The sequence below is a fragment of the Pristiophorus japonicus genome, chromosome 21 (genome assembly GCF_044704955.1).
Source record: "Pristiophorus japonicus isolate sPriJap1 chromosome 21, sPriJap1.hap1, whole genome shotgun sequence".
NCBI lineage: Eukaryota > Metazoa > Chordata > Chondrichthyes > Pristiophoridae > Pristiophorus > Pristiophorus japonicus.
In genome coordinates this window covers 27,786,201-27,809,972 of record NC_091997.1, presented here as the reverse complement: position 1 = coordinate 27,809,972, position 23,772 = coordinate 27,786,201, and the positions used below count along the sequence as shown (strand labels likewise).

The window sequence follows — 23,772 nt, the reverse complement described above, 5'->3', positions numbered from 1 at the left end:
AAAAGTTTTATTAACATGCCCAGGGGACCAAAAGTGAACTCTGTTGGCAATTGCTATTAGATGCTGGACTATCTCCATATCATAAGATTTTCCTTCAGTATTTGAAAGAAGATAAAGTATTATGAGATTTGATTTACAGTTTAAATGACGAAGTGTACTGATGACAGATTATTCTACTCATTCATTGTTTAAGCAATATAATACAGTAGAATACCTTTCACGTATCTTTTGAATTTGTCTATTTGAAATGTATAAGTACACAGTTGTGGGACACATGTCTCCATAAGAGACTCATGACTAAAGACAGAACATGTGGAGTCAGGGAACAATTAGCAGAATGGATAGCAAGCGGACTACAAAACAGAAAAAAAAAGTAGGGGTTAAAGGTAGTTCCTCAGATTGGCAAATGGTGGGAAGTGGTGTTCCACAAGGATGGGTGCTGGAACCACTGTTGTTCACCGTTTACATAAACCATTTGGACTCGAATCAGAAGAACAATTTCAAAATTTGCCGACGACACCAAATTGAGGGACGCAGTTAATAGAGGAGGACTGCGATAAAATATAGGAAGCCATTAATAACATTGCAGAATGGGCATGTAATTGGTAAACATAGAAAATAGGTGCAGGAGCAGGCCATTCAGCCCTTCGAGCCTGCACCACCATTCAATATCATAGCTGATCATGCAACTTCAGTACCACATTCCTGCTTTCTCTCCATACCCTTTGATCCCTATAGACGCAAGAGCCACACCTAACTCCCTTTTGAATATATCTAACGAACTGGCCTCAACAACTATCTGTGGTAGAGAATTCCACAGGTTCACAATTCTCTAAATGAAGAAGTTTCTCCTCATCTCAGTCCTAAATGGCTTACCCCTTAGCCTTTGACTGTGACCCCTGGTTCTGAACTTCCCCAACATCAGGAACATTCTTCCACCATCTAACCTGTCCAATCCTGTCAGAATTGTATATGTTTCTATGAGATTCCCCCCTCATTCTTCTAAATTCCAGTGAATATAAGCCTAGACAATCCAATATTTCTTCATATGTCAGTCCTGCAATCCCGGGAATCAGTCTGATGAACCTTCGCTGCACTCCCTCAATAGCAAGACTGTCCTTCCTCAGATTAGGAGACCAAAACTGTACACAATATTCAAGGTGAGGCCTCCCAAGGCCCTGTACAACTGCAGTAAGACCTCCCTGCTCCTATACTCAAATCCTCTCGCTATGAAGGCCAACATGCCATTTGCCGCCTGCTGTACCTGCATGCCAACTTTCAATGACTGATGTACCGTGACACCCAGGTCTCGTTGCACCTCCCCTTTTCCTAATCTGTCACCATTCAGATAATATTCTGCCTCTCTGTTTTTGCCACCAAAGTGGATAACCTCTCATTTATCTACATTATACTGCATCTGCCATGCATTTGCCCACTCACTTAACCTGTCCAACCTGCAGCCTCTTAGCATCCTCCTCACAGCTCACACTGCCACCCAGCTTAGTGTCATCTGCAAACTTGGAGATGTTACATTCAATTCCTTTGTCCAAATCATTAATATATATTGTAAATAGCTGGGGGCCCGGCACTGAACCTTGCTGTACACCACTAGTCACTGCCTGCCATTCTGAAAAGGACCTGTTTATTCTTATTCTTAACATCCTGTCTGCCAACCAGTTCTCTATCCACGTCAGTACATTACCCCCAATATCATGTGCTTTAATTTTGCACACCAATCTCTTGTGTGGGACCTTGTCAAAAGCCTTTTGAAAGCCTAAATACACACATCCACTGGTTCTCCTTTGTCCACTCTACTAGTTACAGCCTCAAAAAATTCTAGAAGATTTGTCAAGCATGATTTCCCTTTCATAAATTTAGGACTGAGATGAGGAGAAACTTCTTCACTCAGTTGTTAACCTGTGGCATTCTCTACCGCAGAGAGTTGTTGAATATATCCAATGAACTGGCATCAAGAGGGAGTTAAAGGGGTACTGAGGTGAATGATCAGCCATGATCTTGTTGAATGATGGTGCAGGCTCGAAGGGCCGAATGGCCTACTCCTATTTTCTATAAATCCATGCTGACTTGGACCAATCCTGTCACTGCTATTACGTCTTTAATAATTGATTCCAACATTTTCCCCACTACGAATGTCAAGCTAACCGGTCTATAATTCCCTGCTTTCTCTCTCCCTCCTATTTTAAAAAGTGGGTTTACATTAGCTACCTTCCAATCCATAGGAACTGATCCAGTCTATAAAATGTTGGAAAACGACTACCAATGCATCCACTATTTCTAGGGCCACTTCCTTAAGTACTTTGGGATGCAGACCATCAGGCCCTGATAAAACATAGGCAAGTGTGAGGTAGCTCATTTTGGTAAGAAGGACAAGGAGACCACATACTCCTTGCAAAATAAGTGTCTAAAATGGCATAGAGAAGCAAAGAGATCTGGGGATACAGATACACATCACAAAGTATCGACGCAAATTAATGAAACCACAAAGAAAACACTGGGGTTCATTTATAGTGGGGTGGAATTTAAAACCAGAGAAGTTATGTTAAACTTCTATTGAACCTTGGTTAGATTCATTGAAGAGGCAAAAAAGATTTACTAGAATGATGAGAACTGAGGGGTTATACCGATCACGAAAGATTAAATAAGCTGGGACTCCACTTGTGGGGGAGACCAGAATTAGGAGCCATACATATAAGATGGTCACTAATAAATCCAGTAGGGAATTCAGAAGAAACTGCTTTAACCAGAAAGTGGAACTCGCTTCCACAAGGACTAGTTGAGGCGAATAGTATAGATGCATTTGAAGCAAAGCTAGATAAGCACGAGGGAGAAAGGAAGAGAAAGATTTCTGGATGGGGTTAGATAAAGGAGGGCGAGTGAAGGTTCGTGCGGAGCATAAACACTAGCATAGATCGATTGGGCCGAATGGCCTCTTTCTGTGCTGCGTCCGAAATCCGGAAACCTCGGGACAGAGGACATTCCGGATTTCAGAACGTCTTTCCGATGTCCCAAATCTGGAAACACTCGAGCCGAGGTTTGGGTATTCCCGGATTTCGCAACGTCCCTCTCGTGTTGTTAATCCAAAGTCTCCTGTATCTGTTTGAAGCTAGTCTGAAACTGACTGGACAGTGTATTGCTTTTCGGCAATAACCATCCACAGTAGATTTTAGAATGTTTAGCCGATTCCAGGAGGACTGCGCTGTGTGTATCCGGTTTTTAGATGGCTGTTTTGTTGTGCCGTTTGTGGAGTTTTGCCAGGGTCTTGTGCCGGCGGGCAAGGCTGAGGGGACCGCGGTCACCATGCTTTGGCGTCGTGTTCTGGCTGAGGGAAAACACCTGGGGGGGGGGGGGGGGAAAGAGACCTGCGTTACGACCCCAGGAGCAACGGTGCCTGTGGGTGTGACGACCTGCAAGAGGTGGGCTGAAGTTTTTGTTTTTTGGAATTTCCCTGGGCCTGGCTCGCGGCAGTAATTGGTTTGGCAGGGTGTCCAGATTTCGGACTGTCCTGCCACGGATCGGCCCAGTGTCCGGATTTTTGAACTCTGGAAGCTCAACCTACAGTAATATGTGACACTCATGGGGAAGACAAATATTACCCTCCCACAAAGGGCCATCAAAGTGATATGCTCATCTATCCAGAACCTGCTGCTACTGTCTTGGCCCAAACTTTACAGGAGCCAAGTTAGAAGATCATGCAAGCAAAATTCTGGTGACTGTCGAGTCAGGTTGACCGGATGCAATAAACAATTCTGCAGTACTGTTATTGGATGATGTTTTGCTCCATCTTGGCGAGAGCTTTCTCCCCTCCTTTCCTGAAGGCATAGACGACTCGTTGGGCTACAGTTCTATGGTTGCTGGTTCCTCAAATGGCCTTAATTAATGGGGTGAACCTTGATGGCTTCAGCAGGATAGTCAATCCTGACCTCACCCAACTGCATGAACTGCGAACCAGTAAAGCTCACTAGACAGTGATCTGAAGCAGGAACTCAGCCTGATTTTTCTCCTCCCTAATCGGAGCAACTGAAGCCAACAATAGCATTTTTAACTTTCTCCTAGAAGACAACTGTTAACTCAGCACAGATCAGCAACTAATCCTGGGATTTTCCTAGTCAACATGGCTCAGCTATTCAACACTTAAACTTGCTCAATGTCAGGTGAATCCAGAATGTTTAAATTCCACTTTGAATTGTTATCATGCTGCTGCAGCCCTCCAGGTGAAATATGCCATTACATTCCAAGTGCACAGAAAATCATTTCTTACGTTTGGTAGAGGACAGCACCCAAATTGCCCTGAGGCGAGCTTGCAGCATGTATCGTTGTCGGGGCAGGCCATCGTGTCATTGCACGGCACATTCCGAGCTGCAAAGGAAATGAGGCAATCAATGGAAGACAAAAACTGATGGAATCACATTGGAGAGGGCAGCGGAAAGAGAAATAATTGAACAATTATACAGGTTGAATATAACAAAAACATAAGCAAATTCAACAAATACAACTTTGTCCTTCATTGAGCTCCTGAAAACACTCGGAACAGGTTCTTCGCATTTGGAAGACTTTGCAAATATTGGATTTTTTTTTGTGGACTGATCAATTGTGCTTCACTTGCCTCAATGTACCCGTCCCTGGTTACAACTAGTGCCCTACAGAACTGGAATCTTTTTTTCTTGGGAAAAATATAGACTCGATATGACTGATGTCTTTAAAAGTAATAAAAAGGGTTAGATTTTGTACATGTAGTTAGAATACTTGAGCCAGATAGGCAGGGAAGGACGAGATACATCACAGTTCAAGTTATAAAAGCACAGAGCTAGGTTAGATGTTGGGAAGTATCTCTTTTAATCAAAAGTGTTTTTTTTCCAGGAGCAGACACAAAAGTCGTTGGGTTGGGAGGGACAAAGGGAATATGGGTAGAGAATGATAAGGAAATGGTCAGAGATTGCTTTATCGGTGATAGTGAAGGTGGGGATAGCGAGGCCACGCGAGATAAGATCGAGGGGGTTGCTGCGTATATGGGTGGGGGAGTTTACAGGAAGGGAGAGATTAAGGGAGGAAAGAGGACTGAGAGCTCAGAGAGAGCGAGCGAGAGTTGAGGTGAAAGTTGAAATCACCGAGGTTGAGAAATCGCTCTGTGCAGGGGCAGAGGGAAGAAAGTAGAGAAGAATTCTGACAAAATGGGTATGGTATCTGGGTGGGCGGTACAGAACAAGAATCGCTGTTACTCTGTGTGAAGAAGTGCTGAACGACCTAGCTCCAACTTGAAGGTTATGCCCCCTTCTTCTGGACTCCCCACCAGAGGAAATAGTTTCTCTCTGGTGAGACGTCAGCATGTGAGATGAATGGCAATTCTGTGCAAGCATTCAAAAGGAATGCTGGACAAGTTCCTGCAAGCAGTGAACAGATCGAGCTAAAAAAGACAGTGGGTTAATGGGAGCGAGTGGCACCAGTTACCGTGATCTGATTGCCTTTGGGGAAGTCAAAGAGGAAGTTCAGTTTTTTCTTGAATATTTTCTAATGGTTTTCCATCTGGTTTTGCACCTCTCCCAGAAAATTGCATCACCGGGCTGGGGAGGAAGGGGGTGGCGGGGAGAGAAGAGTCGTGACAGAAGATGACATCATCAGGTATGGCACGGGCTCGATGGACCAGCTGGTCTTCTCATTTTTTTTTTGTTTGTTTATAATACAAGAAAGCACCAATTGACACTTAGTTCCTGGTCAAGAGAACTGCTTCGGAAAATCTTCACGTATATTGAAGGTGCTATGTACTATTGTTACATGGCATAACAGGAGAAATCAATAATCAATTGAGATTATTGGTTGCTGAGATCCGCACATGCGATGGTGTCCCGCAGACTTTACTGAGTTCGGGAGATTTCCAGGGCTCTGCCTGCACAGAGTCGGACAGGGCTGAGTATTTTACAGCCTAGTCCAGTGGAACAGAATCCCGAATATCTTGAGACCCTTTCTCTTACCTTTCTGTGAGGGCGCATTTATGAATGTTTGGATAGAGTAGATTTCCAAGAAAGTACTTGAGTGCTGGTCCATTCAGAACCCCAGGCAAGGTCCATACATTATTCATTCCAACCAGCACATGTTGTACAAGTGTTTCTCCCACCTGTTCATTCAGAGGAGAGTTGTGCTTCATCACTATGTTGGAGCAGGGAGGTGGGTTAGAAGAGATGAAATTCACCTTCTTGCTGTTTGTGACAACAGCTGCAATAGCTTACAGTTGCTGTGCGATGGGATCTATCTCTGATGGGTAAGCCTAACAGTAGTTGGACTGTGTCGAGGGTCACATCATATTCTCTAGTCTCCTGTCCAGAATGCAAGGGCATGACCAGCATATGTGCTGCCATGTACCTTTGTGACCACCACCCCTCCAGTGGTCATTCCCAGGAAGGGGTGGACACAAACAATGACGGAGTGAGGTACACTTGATGTATTATCGCAAGCCGCCTGTGCTTGGTCTCCCATGAGGAATATGGGCAGGTTTTCCAGCTAACATATGGGCATATGTTAGCTGGAGGGGATGTGGGGAGGGAGGAAAGGAGGTCGAAGAGAAAGTTTACTCAGAGTAGGCATGTATTTTCCCAGGACCAATGAAGCTAGGTTACACTCCTACGACATGTTGCTGAGCCAGAATGAAAGTACTCATTTCACCTGACGCCTTCAAAAGTGAGGAACTTTTAGTATCTGGTCTGGCTTCAAACGCAAGAAAAAAAAGTACCTTTCTTACTCAATAGATGGATTACCCTTGGCGTTTGCTCAACATATCTTCAATTCAGCGAAGTGACACCAACACAGCAAGTTACAAAAACAATGACCAACATTAAGAATTTAGATTTTAATATTCTCATCCTACCAAGGATTATCCGATTTCTTCAATGTTCAGTGCGAGCGGTTTTAGTTATTAGGTCCCAGTATGGGATAACCCCTTAAGTTAGTTAACAGATCCTAATATGGATTAGCCCCTTGTATTCATTAATTTAGAGCGTGGATTAACCAGTTAAAATAAAATTGACAATACCTTTAGTATTCTTCACGGCAAATCTTCTGTGAGCTGGAAATTTTTTCCACATTTCCATCGTACCATACTGAGACACACACTTGGACTGCTCGAGGTCACACCTGGTTTCCGTAGGACAGCAGTGCAGCCGGTCCTCGCAGCACACAGCCTATACAAGTAGGACCAGTTAAGCAACAGGTACAGGAGCTCATTCTGCATCGTCAGCATGCATTTAATATTTATTCATCAAAAACTTGCCATGGAGGGAGTGCAGCGAAGCTTCACCAGACTGATTCCTGGGATGGCAGGACTGTCGTGTGAGGAGAGATTGGGTCGACTAGGCCTGTATTCACTAGAGTTTAGAAGAATGAGGGGAATCTCATTGAAACGTATAAAATTCTGACTGGGTTGGATAGACTGGATGCGGGGAGGATGTTTCCCCTGGCTGGGAAGTCTAGAACAAGAGGTCACAGTCTCAGGATACGGTGTAGGAAATTTAGGAGCGAGATGAGGAGAAATGTTTTCACTCAGAGGGTGGTGAACCTGTGGAATTCTCTACTACAGAAGGCTGTGGAGGCCAAGTCACTGAATATATTTAAGAGGGAGATAGATTTCTAGACATAAAAGACATCAAGGGGTATGGGGAAAAAGCAGGAATATGGTGTTGAGATGGAGGATCAGCCATGATCATATTGAATGGTGGTGCAGACTCGAAGGGCTGAATGGCCTACTACTGCTCCTATTTTCTATGTTTCCAAAAAAGGAAGCTGATAAGGAGGCAGTTCACAGAAGGTTCATTACCGAGATGAAGGGGTTGTCTTCAGAAAGGTTGAGCCTATACTCACTGGAGTTTAGAAGAATGAGAGGTGATCTTATTTAAACATATAAGATTCTGAGAGGGCTTGACAGGGTAGATGCAGAGAAGATGTTTCCCCTCGTGGGGGAATCTAGAACTAGGGAGCATAGTTTCAGAATAAGGGGTTGCACATTGAAAATGGAGACAAGAAGGAATTTCTTCTGAGGGTTGTGAATCTTTGGAATTCTCTACACCAGAGAGCTGTGGAGGCTGGGTCATTGAATATATTTAAGGTGGAGATAGACAGATTTTTGAACTACAGGGGAGTCAAGGGTTATGGGGAGCAGGCAGTGAAGTGGAGTTGAGGCCAGGATCAGATCAGCCATGATCTTATTGAATGGCGGAGCAGGTTCAAGGGGCCAAATGGCCTACTCCTGCTCCTATTTCTTATGTTCTTATAAATCACCTGCACTCATTAGTAAATCCATTCTATAGTTCGTCTTTTACCCAAAACCTGCACAGGCAACCTCTGTTACGTTAACGTTACCCCTTGAGCTGCTAAATGCCCACATCACATCATGGAAGTCACAGCACAAAAAACTATCTACTGTCATCCTATATCCTTACCCTTTCTCCCTATAAGGAATCATTGAAATTACAGCATGTAAAGAACCCATTTCAAAAAATATATTAGTTAGTAGCAGACCTGAAAGCAAGTAGCATTTTTGCTGCAGTACATTTTCTAACCCTCTTCAGATTTAATTTTTTTTTTTTTGCTCGGGGCATAGGCTGTACTGGAAAGACCACATTTTAAAAAAAAGAGCAGTTGTTAGCATTAAGAAACAACCACAGTCACTTGTAGGTCAAATTGGGAAGGAGTGACAAATTTACATCCCTGACCAGTGGGAGTTTTAAGATAACTAGTCCACAAATTAAATTTTACAATTCATCATCGTGGAATTTGAACTTATGACCTCTGGATTGCTGGCACAGTACTACAAATTACTGCACTGCCAAAGTCAGGCATTTAGTTAAAATGCCTCATATTCCAGGGCTAGAATTCAATGATATTATAAGTTTATCATTTTGCTGTAGTCCCAAACTATACCTTTTCCAAAGGACAGCATCCCCACTGCGCATTCGGAAGTAAACAACACGTTGAGCCATCTGGGCACTCAGATGCCCCATCTGGGCAAATAATTGCTTTGACATTCTCATCTGTGAAAAAGTAGTAGTCTTATTTCAATCTCTATACAACAACAACAACCTGTATTTATATAGCACCTTTAACAGTGAAATGTCCCACGGTGTTTGCACAGGAACATTACGAGATAAAAAATTTGACGCAGAGCCACACAAGTAGAAATTAACGCAGGCTTGGTCAAAGAGGTAGGTTTTCAAGGAGCGTTTTGAAGGAGGAGAGGGGGGTAGAGAGGAGGAGAGGTTTAGGCAGGGAGTTCCAGAGCTTGAAGTCTGGGCAACAGAAGGCATGGCCACTGATGGTTGAGCGATTATAATCGGGGATGCTCAAGAGAGCAAGATTAGAGAAGTGCAGACATCTCGGGGGGTTGTGGAGCTGGAGGAGATTACAGAGATAGGGAGGAGCGAGGCCATGGAGGGATTTGAAAATGAGAATTTTGAAATCGAGGCATTGCCAGGAGCCAATGTAGGTCAGCGAGCACAGGGGTGATGGGTGAACATGGTTATTGTACTAACTCAACAGCTTCCCACCCAAAAAGACAGAATATGACCAGGATTGTTGCCACGTGTGACCAAGTGAGCCGGTAAAGAAAGATGATGGAATTTAGTTTGGATGACACCTTTAAATGGCAGAGCTTGGTGATTAGCAGAAAGCAACAGAAGGATGTAGACAAAGTCCAGTCTGTGCGGGGTTCTTTTATCATAGAAAAAGAGTACAGTAGGCCATTCAGCCCGTCATGTCTGAGCTGGCTCTTTGAAAGAGCAGTCGTGCTTAGTCCCACACCGTTGTTTTTTTGCCTGTAACCCTGCAAATTCCTCATCCTCAAGGATCTGTCCAACTCCCTTTTAAAATTATTTTTGGAATCTGCTTCCACCACCTTTTCAGGAAGAGCGTTCCAGATCCCAACAACTTGGAGCGAAAAAATCTCATCATCTCGCGTCTAGATCTTTTGTTAACAATTTTAAATCTATCACCTCTAGTCATTGACTCACTTGCTAGAGGCAATAGTTTTTCTTCTATCTACTCTATAAAAAACCCATCATCTTGAAGTCCTCTATTAGATCACCTCTTAACCTTCTCTGTTCCAAGGAGATCAGCGCTAACTTTTACAACCTCTCCTCATAACTGAAGTCTCACATTTAGCCAGAGTTGCATGTCTGAAGCAAATTTAAGAAGAAATGCCATCCGCCCCCACAGCCCCCACCCCCCCCCCCCCCCCCCCCACACCTTCCAAAAAAAAAACTAAGTCATTTTGTTCCCTCACGAGAAAGAAATGTGATGAAATAATCTGTGATGTGACACTGGTCAACCCCAAGGGCTGTACCATTTCAGACTTTGGGATTGAAGCAGATGAGAGAAATTCATCAAGTACAAGACTGATCAGCTGACAAACAAACTGTTAATTGTTTGTTGTACTCAGTATAAAACCTTGCGTTAAGCTCACTTTCAAAACTTAGCTCAGTTCTTAAGAGATGCTGAATGTTGATCAAGATTCCAATTAACTAACTAGTCAAGCAGCGACAAGTAGAATGCCAGGAATTAGATTCCATTTCAGTTTTCCCATTATCCATTGCTCAGAAATTAAAGCGTGGTTATAGCAACATTCTTTATAAACTGGCTCCCAGATACTAAAATCTTAAAGGATTTGGAAGCCTCAAGTATAACATAACTGTCTGCGACCTAATCAGCCTTGAACACATGGCATTCATTTTATCTCAGCCAGTCCATAAACCGGTTCCTCCAATTAACTTGCACTACTCACCAGTTCTGTGCTAGATGCTATGCGGCAACTTGATTAGCAAATCCTATGACTAGCTTGCTGGGATAGTGCACAAGTTGTTGTCCCCTACTGATCTGCTGACTCAATGATGTAAGCAGCGTGCTCTACAATTCTGGTTTGCACAGAATTACAAAGAAACAATGTGGAAACAGGCCGTTCAGCCAAATGACATGTGTGTTTAACCTCCACGAGTAATAGTCTTAATCCAGTGTGCCAACTCTTTCACATATCCCTTCAACTGCATTCCCCCTCCCTCCACCCCCCACACCTTTTACCAACCATTAATCTAACCATTTCTGAAATGCTGACCTGGTCTCTGCTACAATTACTAACTCTAGCAAATGCATTCCAAGCTTCAATGCTGAAAAGAAGTTTCCCCCTGGTCTTGGTCCTAAATCTCTTGCATTTAATCTTCTATTGTCTTGATTCAATAACTGGAAACAATCTACTCTGTCCCATCCCTTCATAATTCTAAATACCTGTATCAAATCATCCCTTAATCTCCTCTGTTCGAATAAAAACAGCCCCAATTTTTCCAAGTCTTTCTTTTGGTTTGTATTTACTCATACCAGGCAGCATCCTCGTGAATCTGTGTCGCACACTTTATTGCCTCAACATCCTATCCATAGTGTGGATCCCAAAATTGCACACAGTACTCGAACTGTGGTCTCAACTAAGGCTTTTTCTAGATTCACCATTACATTCCAACTTTATATTCTATAGCTCTTGCCATAAAACCCAGCATTACATTAGCTCTTTTTTTTTTTAAAAAAGGGGCTCAACTACTCAAGGTGCTGTTTTTAGTGTCTTGTAAATGTGACCCCCACCCCCCCCAAACTCTTCTGCTCCTAATCACCCAACTTTCCCCCTTTAAAAAGGTTTTTCTTTAAATAAAAAGAAAAATATGCCACCTCACGTGCTGAAAATTGAATCCCATTGGCCACTTTTTTGCTCATTTCACCATCGTATCAATGTCCCCTTGCTGCTTCCTTTGATTCCCAATTATTTACTGTATTTGGGCAAGAAAGAATCCCCAAAATGACAATTTGTAATTTGTCCATTTTTATTCATTTTCTTCTCCTTTCCCTTCATGCAGAGCTTACACAGAGCTACAGAAGCCTCGCCCTCGTGAAAATATTATACAGTCACACTAAAACCAACCCGCACTATTATACATTATTAAACCAACCCATAGCTCCATAGATTTAGGCGTGCAATATGACTTCTTCTACATTCATACTTAACCACCACAGATTTTTGCGCAGAATGCTTTTGTGCAGCTTCCGGTCGTTAGCAGCAGTCACTCCGTATTTTAATATATTGGAAGAAACTACAAAAACGTCATGGCCCAGAATTTCCGACTTCCCGGGTCCGTCCGAATTTTCTATGGACTCGGGAAGGCATCGGAAAAGCCGGTTTTCAGCACATAGTGCGCATGCATTGAAAACCAGCTTTTCTGATCAAGCAGGGCAAATGTCCTTCAAACTCTTTAGCTTGAAAAAGCAGGCTAATAGCCTACTTACAGGCGTAAGAGTTTAAAAACAGAAAAAACATTAAAATAAAAATTTTAAAAACACGTTAGAATCCCGCCCACTCAGATAATGTTATTTTAAACCCTAACCCCAACCTTTTTGTGCAAATTGGGAATTTTTTTTTCTTTAAAAAACGTGTAACATTTTTAATTTCTATTAGTTTATTGTGCAAGGTGTTTTTTTTAATGTTTTGTATAGTGTTTTTGCGTTTTCGGCTTTTTCTCATTCATAGTATAGGAAATTCGTAACTTACGAAACTCCTATAACAATGAATGAGAAATACGTACTTGTGATTGGGTGTCCAGGCACGTGACTCCTGCAGACGTCCCAACGTGCACGCGCTACGCGTCGCAGGGAGGAGTCCTGTGGATCGGGAGTTCCAGCAGCATCAGGTAAGTGCGCATTTTATTTCTATTTTTACCCGTGGGAAGCTCTCCTCGGAATTTCTGCCCCAATATTTCTAAAACTCTACCCCTTGTAAACTTTTTGTTGTTGTGCTGAGGGACGGTGAACGAGAGCCAGAAGTGAGAAAAGAGCAATTACTTTCATGACTACAATCTAAATATTTGCCAGATCAGGCTTGTATCCACATAGCATGCATTCTGCTTACCTACAAGTTTGACACAGGTTCTTCGTGCTTTATCGCATTTGAAATCTTTTGGACAGCAGTGATCATCATCGCAGCACACAGCCTGCATAAAGAATGGAGCTTAGTGGTAAATTTTCAGCAAGCGTGCAATGTTTAAGACTCAATTAATTCTCTTAATTTTGTGCCCCCCACCCCCCCCGCCAAAAGATAACACGAACAGAAGACGTCAGTCTCCTGTACTAGCACATTATCTGTGTTTAGGGCATAAGGGAAGTAATATTTTGGGCTGCAGTGAGAGCCCTTTTAATCTTTTACCTGGGGTTTTCACAGCACGTAATGACCAAGCTATCTACTCTCTAGCGTTCCGCTCAGTCCGTATTCCCCGTTTCAGAACCAATCAACTCACTGGATAACGTTCGAGAATGGTGGGCAACACATTGGTTTTGTGCGTTCCCGATTTCACTCGTTATTTTAAATATTTGTTTGTTTTCTTTATTGTTCAACTGGAATTTTAGCAGTACTGACCCTTTAAGGTGATCTTAAATTTTGCCCGATCCCACATTTCCACCAACTTAACTGAAAGAGTGCACCCAATATTTCTCGAAATGTGCCATACTTTCGGTTGCAGTTCTTTAAAAATTGATATTCAATTTTTTGAAGACACTCCAGTTTCCTCTGAAGTCCAGGTGTTCCACAGCATTTCTGCTTCAAGTTGCAGGGAGACCAGAGTGTCATTATATGCGAGAGTATAACCTGCCCAATAATACCATGTACTATTTTTCATACGTTTGAACTGCACTCACACCCTGGAATATAACAAGGTGGCATTCTTTTGGATTTTTTTTTTAAACCCATTTTTCTGGGATGGGAGAGGGGGCAGGGTGAAGATTACTTTTTAAGTGTCGTTTTTAAAAAAAAAAAGTGGATTTGCAGATTGAAAAAAGGACATAGACTTTAGGCATTTGGAGCAAGTATATTACAGACGGTCACTGGCACTGTTACCCAGGACAAGAGAGAACAGTGCAATCATCTCACCCCAGGGGCTCCCAACAAACATTAACATAGGGGGAAGAGAATGTCCATTTCTGCTGAGCTCTGCATGAACCTAGTTTCAAAGGCAGGGAGTGATGTAGGTTTGATTAGCAGCTCCACTAGCTAATCCCAGGAAGGGGTATGGGGCAGGGGAGCTGAAGAAAAGAATCAGGAATCAAGCTCCAATTTCCTGAGGGTGCACAAAAGTGAACAAAGAGCCACATGTCAGCAGTCCGGTTTTTGAAATAAATTGATGCAGAAGCTTTAGACAGGCTAAGAAAGTCATAAATGCTGGAATAGTTAGAAGATATCTTGGGTCAAGTAAGACACCCCATTTTTGTGGGGACATATGGCATATTCTTTATACTTTTGTACTGGATTCAACTAAGGGGATCTGATCATACATGTTGCTCTGTGTGTTCACTCACTGTGGAAAAAAAGTAGCTTAACAATTCGTATCAAGGCAGCCTAGCCAAGCATTTGCTCATTGTGCCCGAGAGAATGAAGTGCACCTGCGGAAGGCAGTTCCACTCTCAAGGGAATATTATTGCTACACCTCTAGGTTTCGCTATTACACAAGTCCAGAGAGGGTAGAGAGCCAACTGCCATAAAAGAAAGATGCCAAGATCTCTTGCTGGAGCTAAGTAGAATGCATCTATAAGCATACACAAATTTGCAACATTGGGTACGAAGATTTCAAAATTTTCATCCTTGTTTACAAATCCCTCCATGGCCTCTCTAATCTCCCACAACCCCACAAGATGTCTGCTCTCCTCTAATTCTGCCCTCTTGAGCATCCTTGATTATAACTGCTCAAACATCGGTGGCTGTGCCTTCAGCTGCCTGGGCCCTCAGCTGTGGAATTCTCCCCCGAAACCTCATCCTCTCTTTCCTCCTTTAAAACGCTCCTTAAAACCTACCTCTCGAACCAAGCTTTTGGTCATCGGCTGCAATTTTTTCTTGTGTGGCTTGTCTTGGTGTCAAATTTATTTGTTTTATCTTATAACACTGCTGTGAAGCGCCTTGGGGATGTTTTACTACATTAAAGGCGCTATAAAAATAAAAGCTGTTGTTGAAAATGCTAACGAAGAACAAAAAGATTTGCCTCATTAATCTGCACCAATATATAGAAACATAGAAATTTACAGCGCAGGAGGAGGCCATTTCAGCCCATTGTGTCCGCGCCGGCCGACAAAGTGCCGCACGGCCCTTGGTCAGCAGCCCTGAAGGTTACATATAAACCTATGAACAATGACGGAAAAGCAAAGAGCACCCAGCCCAACCAGTCTGCCTCACACAACTGCGACACCCCTTATACTGAAACATTCTACATCCCAACCGAAGCCATGTGATCTCCTGGGAGAGGCAAAAACCAGAAAAACCCAGGCCAATTTAGGGAGAAAAAAAATCTGAGGAAATTCCTCTCCGACCCATCCAGGCGATCAAAACTAGTCCAGGAGATCACCCCGGCCGTATTCAGTTCAGTACTTACCATTAATACTGCAACGGCCAACAAAAGGTCATCCAGTTTTACCCATTTGATGTCTTTTATAGCTGTATGAGCACTTAACTAGTTTAGAAAGACAGTCCATAAAAGGATAACTTCACATAGGGCTTACTTACATCTTTCATAGGACAGCAACCCCAACCAAAGTCCTTGGATGTGCAACAAGTATATCCCACAGAGCAGGACATGTTCCCACAAAGCTCACTCTCAGCGGTACGCAAGTTTCCTACTCCTGTAACCAAAGGCAACTCTTCTTCCCTTACTCCGGTTCTTCTGCATTTGGCTTCGATCAGGTCACATTCGTACCCCTTTGGACAGCAATGCTCATAATCTTTGCAAACAGTTGCCTGCGACCAGGAAACAAAGTAAAAAAAAAAAATGTTTTTATAGTAACATTCTGACTGTAAAAAGTAATGACCTGAAAAGATACAAAGTTTATATTAAACGAATGAAAAATAATGAGGATTCTATAGTCCAAGTCTTGGATAAAGAACTGTTCGCCAGTCTGAACAAGTTTTCTGTGGCGATATTTTATCTATTTACTTTAAATTGCTACTTGAGTTTTTGAAGTTAATCACATGGTGTAAGCAGTTTAATTTTAAGAAGATTTTGTTGTATCCGTCTTTCGTTAAACCGAGACCCCGTCTGCTCTCTCAGGTGGACGTAAAAGATCCCATGGCACTATTTCGAAGAAGAGCAGGGGAGTTATCCCAGGTGTCCTGGCCAATATTTATCCCTCAATCAACTAACAGATTATCTGGTCATTATCTGGTCAAATCTTCCTGAATTTTGTGAGGATGTAACTAGCAAAATGGACAAGGGAGAACCAGTGGATGTGGTGTATTTGGACTTTCAAAAGGCTTTTGACAAGGTCCCACACAAGAGATTGGTGTGCAAAATTAAAGCACATGGTATTGGGGGTAATGTATTGACGTGTATAGAGAACTGGTTGGCAGACAGGAAGCAAAGAGTAGGAATAAACAGGTCCGTTTCAGAATGGCAGGCAGTGACTAGTGGGGTACCGCAGGGCTCAGTGCTGGGCCCCCAGCTATTTACAATATACATTAATGATTTGGACAAAGGAATTGAATGTAATATCTCCAAGTTTACAGATGACACTAAGCTGGGTGGCAGTGTGAGTTGTGAGGAGGATGCCAAGAGGCTGCAGGGTGACTTGGACAGGTTAGGTGAGTGGGCAAATGCATGTAAGATGCAGTATAATGTGGATAAATGTGAGGTTATCCACTTTGGTGGCAAAAACAGGAAGGCAGAATATTATGAGTGGTGACAGATTAGGAAAAAGGGGAGGTGCAACGAGACCTGGGCGTCATGGTACGTCAGTCATTGAAAGTTGGCATACAGGTACAGCAGGCGGTGAAGGCGGCAAATGGCATGCTGGCCTTCATAGCGAGGGGATTTGCGTATAGGAGCAGGGAGGTCTTACTGCAGTTGTACAGGGCCTTGGTGAGGCCACACCTTGAATGTTGTGTACAGTTTTGGTCTCCTAATCGGAGGAAGGACATTCTTGCTATTGAGGGAATGCAGCGGAGGTTCACCAGACTGATTCCAGGGATGGCTGGGCTAACATATGAAGAAAGACTGGACCGACTAGGCTTATAGTCACTGGAATTTAAAAGAATGAGAGGGATCTCATAGAAACATACAATTCTGACAGAATTGGACAGGTTAGATGTAGGAAGAATGTTCCTGATGTTGGGGCAGTCCAGAGCCAGGGGTCACAGTCCAAGGATAAGGGGTAAGCCATTTGGGACCGAGATGAAGAGAAACTTCTTTACTCAAAATTGTGAACCTGTGGAATTCTCTACCACAGAAAGCTGTTGAGGCCAGTTCGTTAGATATATTCAAAAGGGAGTTAGATGTGGGCCTTATGGCTAAAGGGATCAAGGGGTATGGAGAGAAAGCAGGAATGGGGTACTGAAGCTGCATGATCATACTGAATGGGGGTGCAGGCTCGAAGGGCCGAATGGCCTACCCCTGCCTGTACCTATTTTCTATATTTCTATATTATCACATTGCAGTCTGTGGGAGCTTGTTTGTGTGCAAATTGGCTGCCGCACATCCTACATTACAGCAGTGACTATACTCCAAAAGTTCTTCATCGGCTGTAAAGCGCTTTGATACGCCTGGTGGTCATGAAAGGAGCTATATAAATGCAAGTCTTTCTTTTATTGTATACAATTAAGGAACTGTATGGAGATCATGATGAAGCTACTACTAAAATAACTATCATACCTCAGTTAGTGGGCAGCAACCATAGAAACCTTGCGACGTGGGCATACAAGTGTATTCAGGGGGACATTCAGCATTATCCAGACAGACGTTCTCAGTCAGTGCGTTCGGTGTTCCTGCTTGCACCAGGGGGGCGGCTTTAGCTTCTTCCCACTAGAGTCAGATAAATACGTGAGAAAAGTTACAGCAGAATTCATTTCCCATTCTTGGGTCTTCTGACTAGCTGCTGGTTAAACATGGTGATTCTGTTAGCAGACCATGGGCCCAACACCATCTATTCTACTAAGCTAAGCTAGGTTTTGCTTAGCAAGATGAAAGTATAGCTAAAGCTTCGAGGCAAGTATCTCCTTGGTTACGAGACCCATTGTATAACTTCAGAAATGAATTGTTATCGCTGAGGCTAAATCTCTGTCCACGGCTCACTGGATACAGAGAGCGCAAGTGCTGATCTGATTTACTACAGAGTAATTTTCTAAAGCAAATCTGCTGTGGCAGAAGATTGGTTCCGATATAAAAATAGTATTTCGAGCAGTAAAATCCACCACGGTGACACTGTTGCAGAACTTCCTTTCTTTCTCCCACATTAACACTCGAGCAGCACGATCCCAGCCACACTCAAAACAGAAATGGTTGCTTGGGCAGTTTATGGTAATCAGACGTGCAATAGGCTCATCATTAATCAGTCCAGATGACGAGCTGGACCAGCTGGGGTTTGGAAAATTGGCTCAATGCTAAAAAATTTTAAAGTACCGAAGAGATCACCCAATGGGAGTGCGCAGTACAGAGCCACATAGCTCAGGGAAGTATCAGCTAATGTCCTTGCTGCCACGCACTATATAGTAAGCCACATAGGAAGTCTGCATACAGATGTGAAGCAACACCAGAATGAGGCTTGGCGATCATGTCTGGTCAAATCACGGGCAACATTAATCATCCACTCTTACACATGAAGAATGGGTGCTTTGGGAAAGTGCCCACAGAAACTGTACCGTAGCACGTATCACCATCAGAAGTGTTCAGAAAATCCCAATAAACCATAATCTCAGGAGGAATGAAAACATTAAAAATGTAATGAGCCTAAAGCTAGTGCGAAAAGTCTAGAATTAGCCTCAGTATAAACAGAAAAACAAACAAAAATAATGGGGACGAAAGCATTTTATAGACATCTATACACTTGCCCAATATTCGAAAAGATTGATGCATGGTCAAAAATTACTTATTACACATACATTTGTACAGTGAGGATTAGTAGTTAAAATTTCTAATATTGAAATTACAGCACAGGATCTAATAGTTCCAAACACCACCGAATTACCATGGCAGTCCTGGTTTGGATCGATGGAATTTTCTCCACCCAGGGCACAGTACTCAAACCTGCAACACAGGTTAAATGGACGAGATCACAGGTGGTATTTGCAGGGCAGCAGTGCTTGAAATCTGAACAGCAAACCGCCTGTGACAGAAAGAAAGATGATGGAGTGTGAGATGAGCGGGTGGAATATACAACAGCTTAGTGTTTTCTATGTAAACTGCCTCATTAAAAATGTAAACAATTCGATCCATGTTAAACTACCAGCCTATTATAAAATCACACCAGTCATATGTTCAGAACAGAATATTTATTTGTGCGTACATGAATACTATTAAAATTCAACCTCACGCAACTAATTAAACAGGAAGCAGATCAAACCAAACCATGAAGCCTTATTGCATTTCATTTAGTTGCTGCAGTTGTGGAATAAGCCGGTCAGTTAGTCCTTCGAGCCTGCTCCACCATTCAATGAGATCATGGCTGATCTGTGACCCCACTCCATTTACCCACCTTTGCCGAATATTCCTCAATATCTTTGATAGAAATTAACCATTGACCTAGCATCAATTCGCGGAAGAATGTTCCAAACTTTGATCACCCTTGGCGTGTAGAATTGTTTCCGGAAAGGCCTGGATCTAATTTTTAGACTCCCCAACCAGCAGAAATAGTTTCTCTCTATCTACCCCATCAGTTCTCCATAATACCTTGAAAACCTCAATCAAATCACCCCTTAACCTTCCAAATTCCAGGGAATTCAACCCTAGTTTATATAATATAGGAGCATTGGAACATGTGGTTTTCCATTCTTCCTTTGAAGAGAGCTTAAATTACACAGATCACTACGACCCATCTGGATAGCACTGAGGACACGGTCACTTTAAAAAGATTGCTGTCAGTGGGACCGTTTGGATCAGATGAACTTTCTACAGGACTTCCTTCGGAGTGACATTAGTTCCTACCAGAGGCAAGGACACCAATGATTGAGGAAAGTTAGATACACAAAAAAAAACCTTAAATACAAGATTCAAAACCAAAGGAGGCACTAGATCCCTGCCAAACAGTTCCACTTTGTCCCAGCACCTTTCAAGAACATGGATCCATTAGGTATTCACCAACTGAATTTCCTGCCTTAGGTCAACCAACCGAACCAGATGCCCTATGAACACTGAGCCGAATAATGTGGCTTGTGCCCATCAGAAAAGTTAGAATATCACATCCCGATGGAGTGGTTTTGGCATCAGTGAACAAGCCATTTTATTTAGCATGATAGGCTCTTTTAGGATGAGTTTCCACCACTGTAGATCTTCTTAATTAGGCCAGCCCCCTCAAGTTATAAAATTAAGGATCGAGGAAGTGCATTACCACCTCTAACCAGTGGCAGTTCCTGCATGTTAAAATGCTCAGATGGAGTAAAACCCAAGAACCAGCTTTCCTTTGGCTATCAGGGAGGGGTTAGCGAGATGACTAGCTGCCCCTGCTTGAATCTTATGACTGAGCCTTGGTACAAGAGAACCAAGGGATGTCATACAGAAACATGCCTCTCAAGGAAACAAAGTGAGGTTGGGGACAGCATCAAACAAGAAATAAGGGATGCGTGCAATAAAGGTACAGCAGTTATCATGGGCGATTTTAATCTACATACTGATTGGGCTAATCAAACTGGTAGTAATGCGGTGGAGGAAGATTTCCTGGAATGTATTAGGGATGGTTTTCTAGACCAATATGTCGAGGAACCAACTAGAGAGCTGGCCATCCTAGACTGGGTATTGTGTAATGAGAAGGGACTAATTAGCAATCTTGTTGTGCGAGGCCCCTTGGGGAAAAGTGACCATAATATGGTAGAATTCTTTATTAAGATAAAGAGTGACACAGTTAATTCAGAAACTAGGGTCCTGAACTTAAGGAAAGGTAGCTTAAGATGGTATGAGGCATGAATTGGCTAGAATAGATTGGCAAGGGATACTTAAAAGGGTTGATGGTGGATAAGCAATGGCAAACATTTAAAGATCACATGGATGAACTTCAGCAATTGTACGTCCCTGTCTGGAGTAAAAATAAAATGGAGAAGGTGGCTCAACCATGGCTAACAAGAGAAATTAAGGATAGTGTTAAAACCAAGGAAGAGGCATATAAATTGGCTAGAAAAAATAACAAACCTGAGAACTGGGAGAAATTTAGAATTCAACAGAGGAGAACTAAGGGTTTAATTAAGAGGGGGAAAAGAGAGTACGAGAGGAAGCTTGCAGGGAACATAAGAACTGACTGCAAAAGCTTCTATAAATATGTGAAGAGAAAAAGATTAATAAAGACAAATGTAGGTCCCTTGCAGTAGGATTCAGGTGAATTTATAAATGGGGAACAAAGAAATGGCAGACCAACAGAACAAATACTTCGGTTCTGTCTTCACGAAGGAAGACACAAATAACTTCCGAATGTACTAGGGGACAGTGAGTCAAGTGAGGAGGAGGAATGGAGGGATATCCTTATTAGGGAACTGTGTTAGGGAAATTGATGGGATTGAAGGCTGATAAATCCCCAGGGCCTGATAGGCTGCATCCCAGAGTACTTAAGGAAGTGGCCCTAGAAATAGTGGATGCATTGGTGATCATTTTCCAACAGTCTATCGACTCTGGATCATTTCCTATGGTCTGGAGGGTAGCTGATGTAACACCACTTTAAAAAAAATATGGGAGAGAGAAAATGGGTAATTATAGGCCTGTTAGCCTGACATTAGTAGTAGGGAAAATGTTGGAATCAATCATTAAGGATGAAATAGCAGTGCATTTGGAAAGCAGTGACAGGATCGGTCCAAGTCAGCATGGATTTATGAAAGGGAAATCATGCTTGACAAATCTTCTGGAATTTTTTGAGGATGTAACTAAGAGTGGACAAGGGAGAACCAGTGGATGTGGTGTATTTGGACTTTCAAAAGGCTTTTGACAAGGTCCCACACAAGAGATTGGTGTGCAAAGTCAAAGCGCACGGTATTGGGGGTAATGTACTGACGTGGATAGAGAACTGGTTGGCAGACAGGAAGCAGAAAGACAGGATAAACGTGTCCTTTTCAGAATGGCAGGCAGTGACTAGTGGAGTGCCGCAGGGCTCAGTGCTGGGACCTCAGCTCTTTACAATATACATTAACGATTTGGATGAAGGAATTGAGTGTAATATCTCCAAGTTTGCAGATGACACTAAACTGGGTGGCAGTGTGAGCTGTGAGGTTATCCATTTTGGGGGCAAAAACATGAAGGCAGATTATCTGAATGGCGGCAGATTAGGAAAAGGGGAGGTGCAACGAGACCTGGGTGTCATGGTTCATCAGTCATTGAAGGTTGGCATTCAGGTACAACAGGCGGTGAAGGCGGCAAATGGTATGTTGGCCTTCTTAGCTAGGGGATTTGAATATCGGAGCAGGGAGGTCTTACTGCAGTTGTACAGGGCCTTAGTGAGGCCTCATCTAGAATAGTGTGTTCAGTTTTGGTCTCCTGATCTGAGGAAGGACGTTCTTGCTACTGAGGGAGTGCAGCGAAGGTTCACCAGATTGATTCCAGGGATGGCTGGACTGTCATGAGAGACTGAATCAACTGGGCCTTTATTCACTGGAGTTTAGAAGGATGAGAGGGAATCTCAGAAACGTACAAGATTCTGATGGGACTGGACAGGTTAGATGCGGGAAGAATGTTCCCGATGTTGAGGAAGTCCAGAACCGGGCGACATAGTTTTAGGATAAGGGGTAGGCCATTTAGGACTGAGATGAGGAGAAACTTCTTCACTCAGAGTTGTTAACCTGTGGAATTCCCTGTTGCGGAGTGTTGTTGATGCCAGTTCATTGGATATATTCAAGAGGGAGTTAGATATGGCCCTTACGGTTAAGGGGATCAAGGGGTATGGAGAGAAAGCAGGAAAGGGGTGCTGAGGGAATGATCAGCCATGATCTTATTGAATGGCGGTGCAGGCTCGAAGGGCCAAATGGCCTACTCCTGCACCTATTTTCTATGTTTCTATGAACGTGTTAGATTGTCTTCATTCCTCAAATAAAATCTCAGCAACAATCTACCTTTAGATATAGATTATGCGAATCCCCTGCACTGACTATATCTGGGGCTTTGATTGATGAAACCCAGTGTAGTAAATTCAAGACCTGCAGCATTATGGGCCCAAATTTGGGCCACCCATTTTTTCGGCGCACTCACCAAAGATGTGTCGACTTCATAGGGTGAAAACAGCGCCAAAAATATCTCCCCTGAATCTGGCCGCGCTGTTGACTCTCCCGGGGCTTGTCGCAAGGTGGCCAGTGGATTGGGAGAACGGAGCAAGGGCTCTGCACGTGAAAGAGTGCCGGCAGCTGTCCGCATGTGCAGTAGAAAGTTCGCGCATGCACAGTAGCTCCTGCTGATGATGCGTGCTGCAGTGTGGGACCTGATGCGTCCCGCCCCTATCCTGGGCCGAGTGGCCTGCCGCACAGGCCGGTCCGCTGCCTTCCCGGGCTAAGGCTACAACAGGTTGGTGTGGGAAGAGTTTTGATTTGGGGGGGGGGGGGGTGGAGTGGATAACTGTCGCCAGTAATTACGAGCAGGAGGTACTTCTATTTTTTAATTTGGATATTTTGAAAAAATATGTTTTGTTTCTACTTCTTTTATGTTTGTAGTTTAAGCTTCCATGAATGCTTCTGTTGTATAGTAAATTAACACTGCAAAGTTTGTCATATGATGTCCTATATAGCTGTTTGATCCTATTCATATTCTTTAGTCA

At 43.1% G+C, this 23,772-nt stretch overlaps 1 protein-coding gene across 8 annotated transcripts in view; it reads right to left on the bottom strand.

Annotated features, from left to right (window-relative positions):
* Positions 1 to 23,772, bottom strand: part of grnb (granulin b) — a 97,624-nt gene that overhangs the window by 21,365 nt on the left and 52,487 nt on the right. For all 8 annotated transcript variants that reach the window (XM_070864507.1, XM_070864505.1, XM_070864512.1 and 5 more), the window contains exons 3-9: positions 19,024 to 19,161; positions 17,712 to 17,861; positions 15,575 to 15,805; positions 12,941 to 13,022; positions 8,926 to 9,035; positions 7,043 to 7,190; positions 4,280 to 4,377 (exon numbers count right to left, since the gene is read on the bottom strand). In XM_070864507.1, coding sequence (XP_070720608.1) covers positions 4,280 to 4,377; positions 7,043 to 7,190; positions 8,926 to 9,035; positions 12,941 to 13,022; positions 15,575 to 15,805; positions 17,712 to 17,861; positions 19,024 to 19,161 — 957 coding nt within the window. The remainder of the gene's footprint in view (positions 1 to 4,279; positions 4,378 to 7,042; positions 7,191 to 8,925; positions 9,036 to 12,940; positions 13,023 to 15,574; positions 15,806 to 17,711; positions 17,862 to 19,023; positions 19,162 to 23,772) is intronic.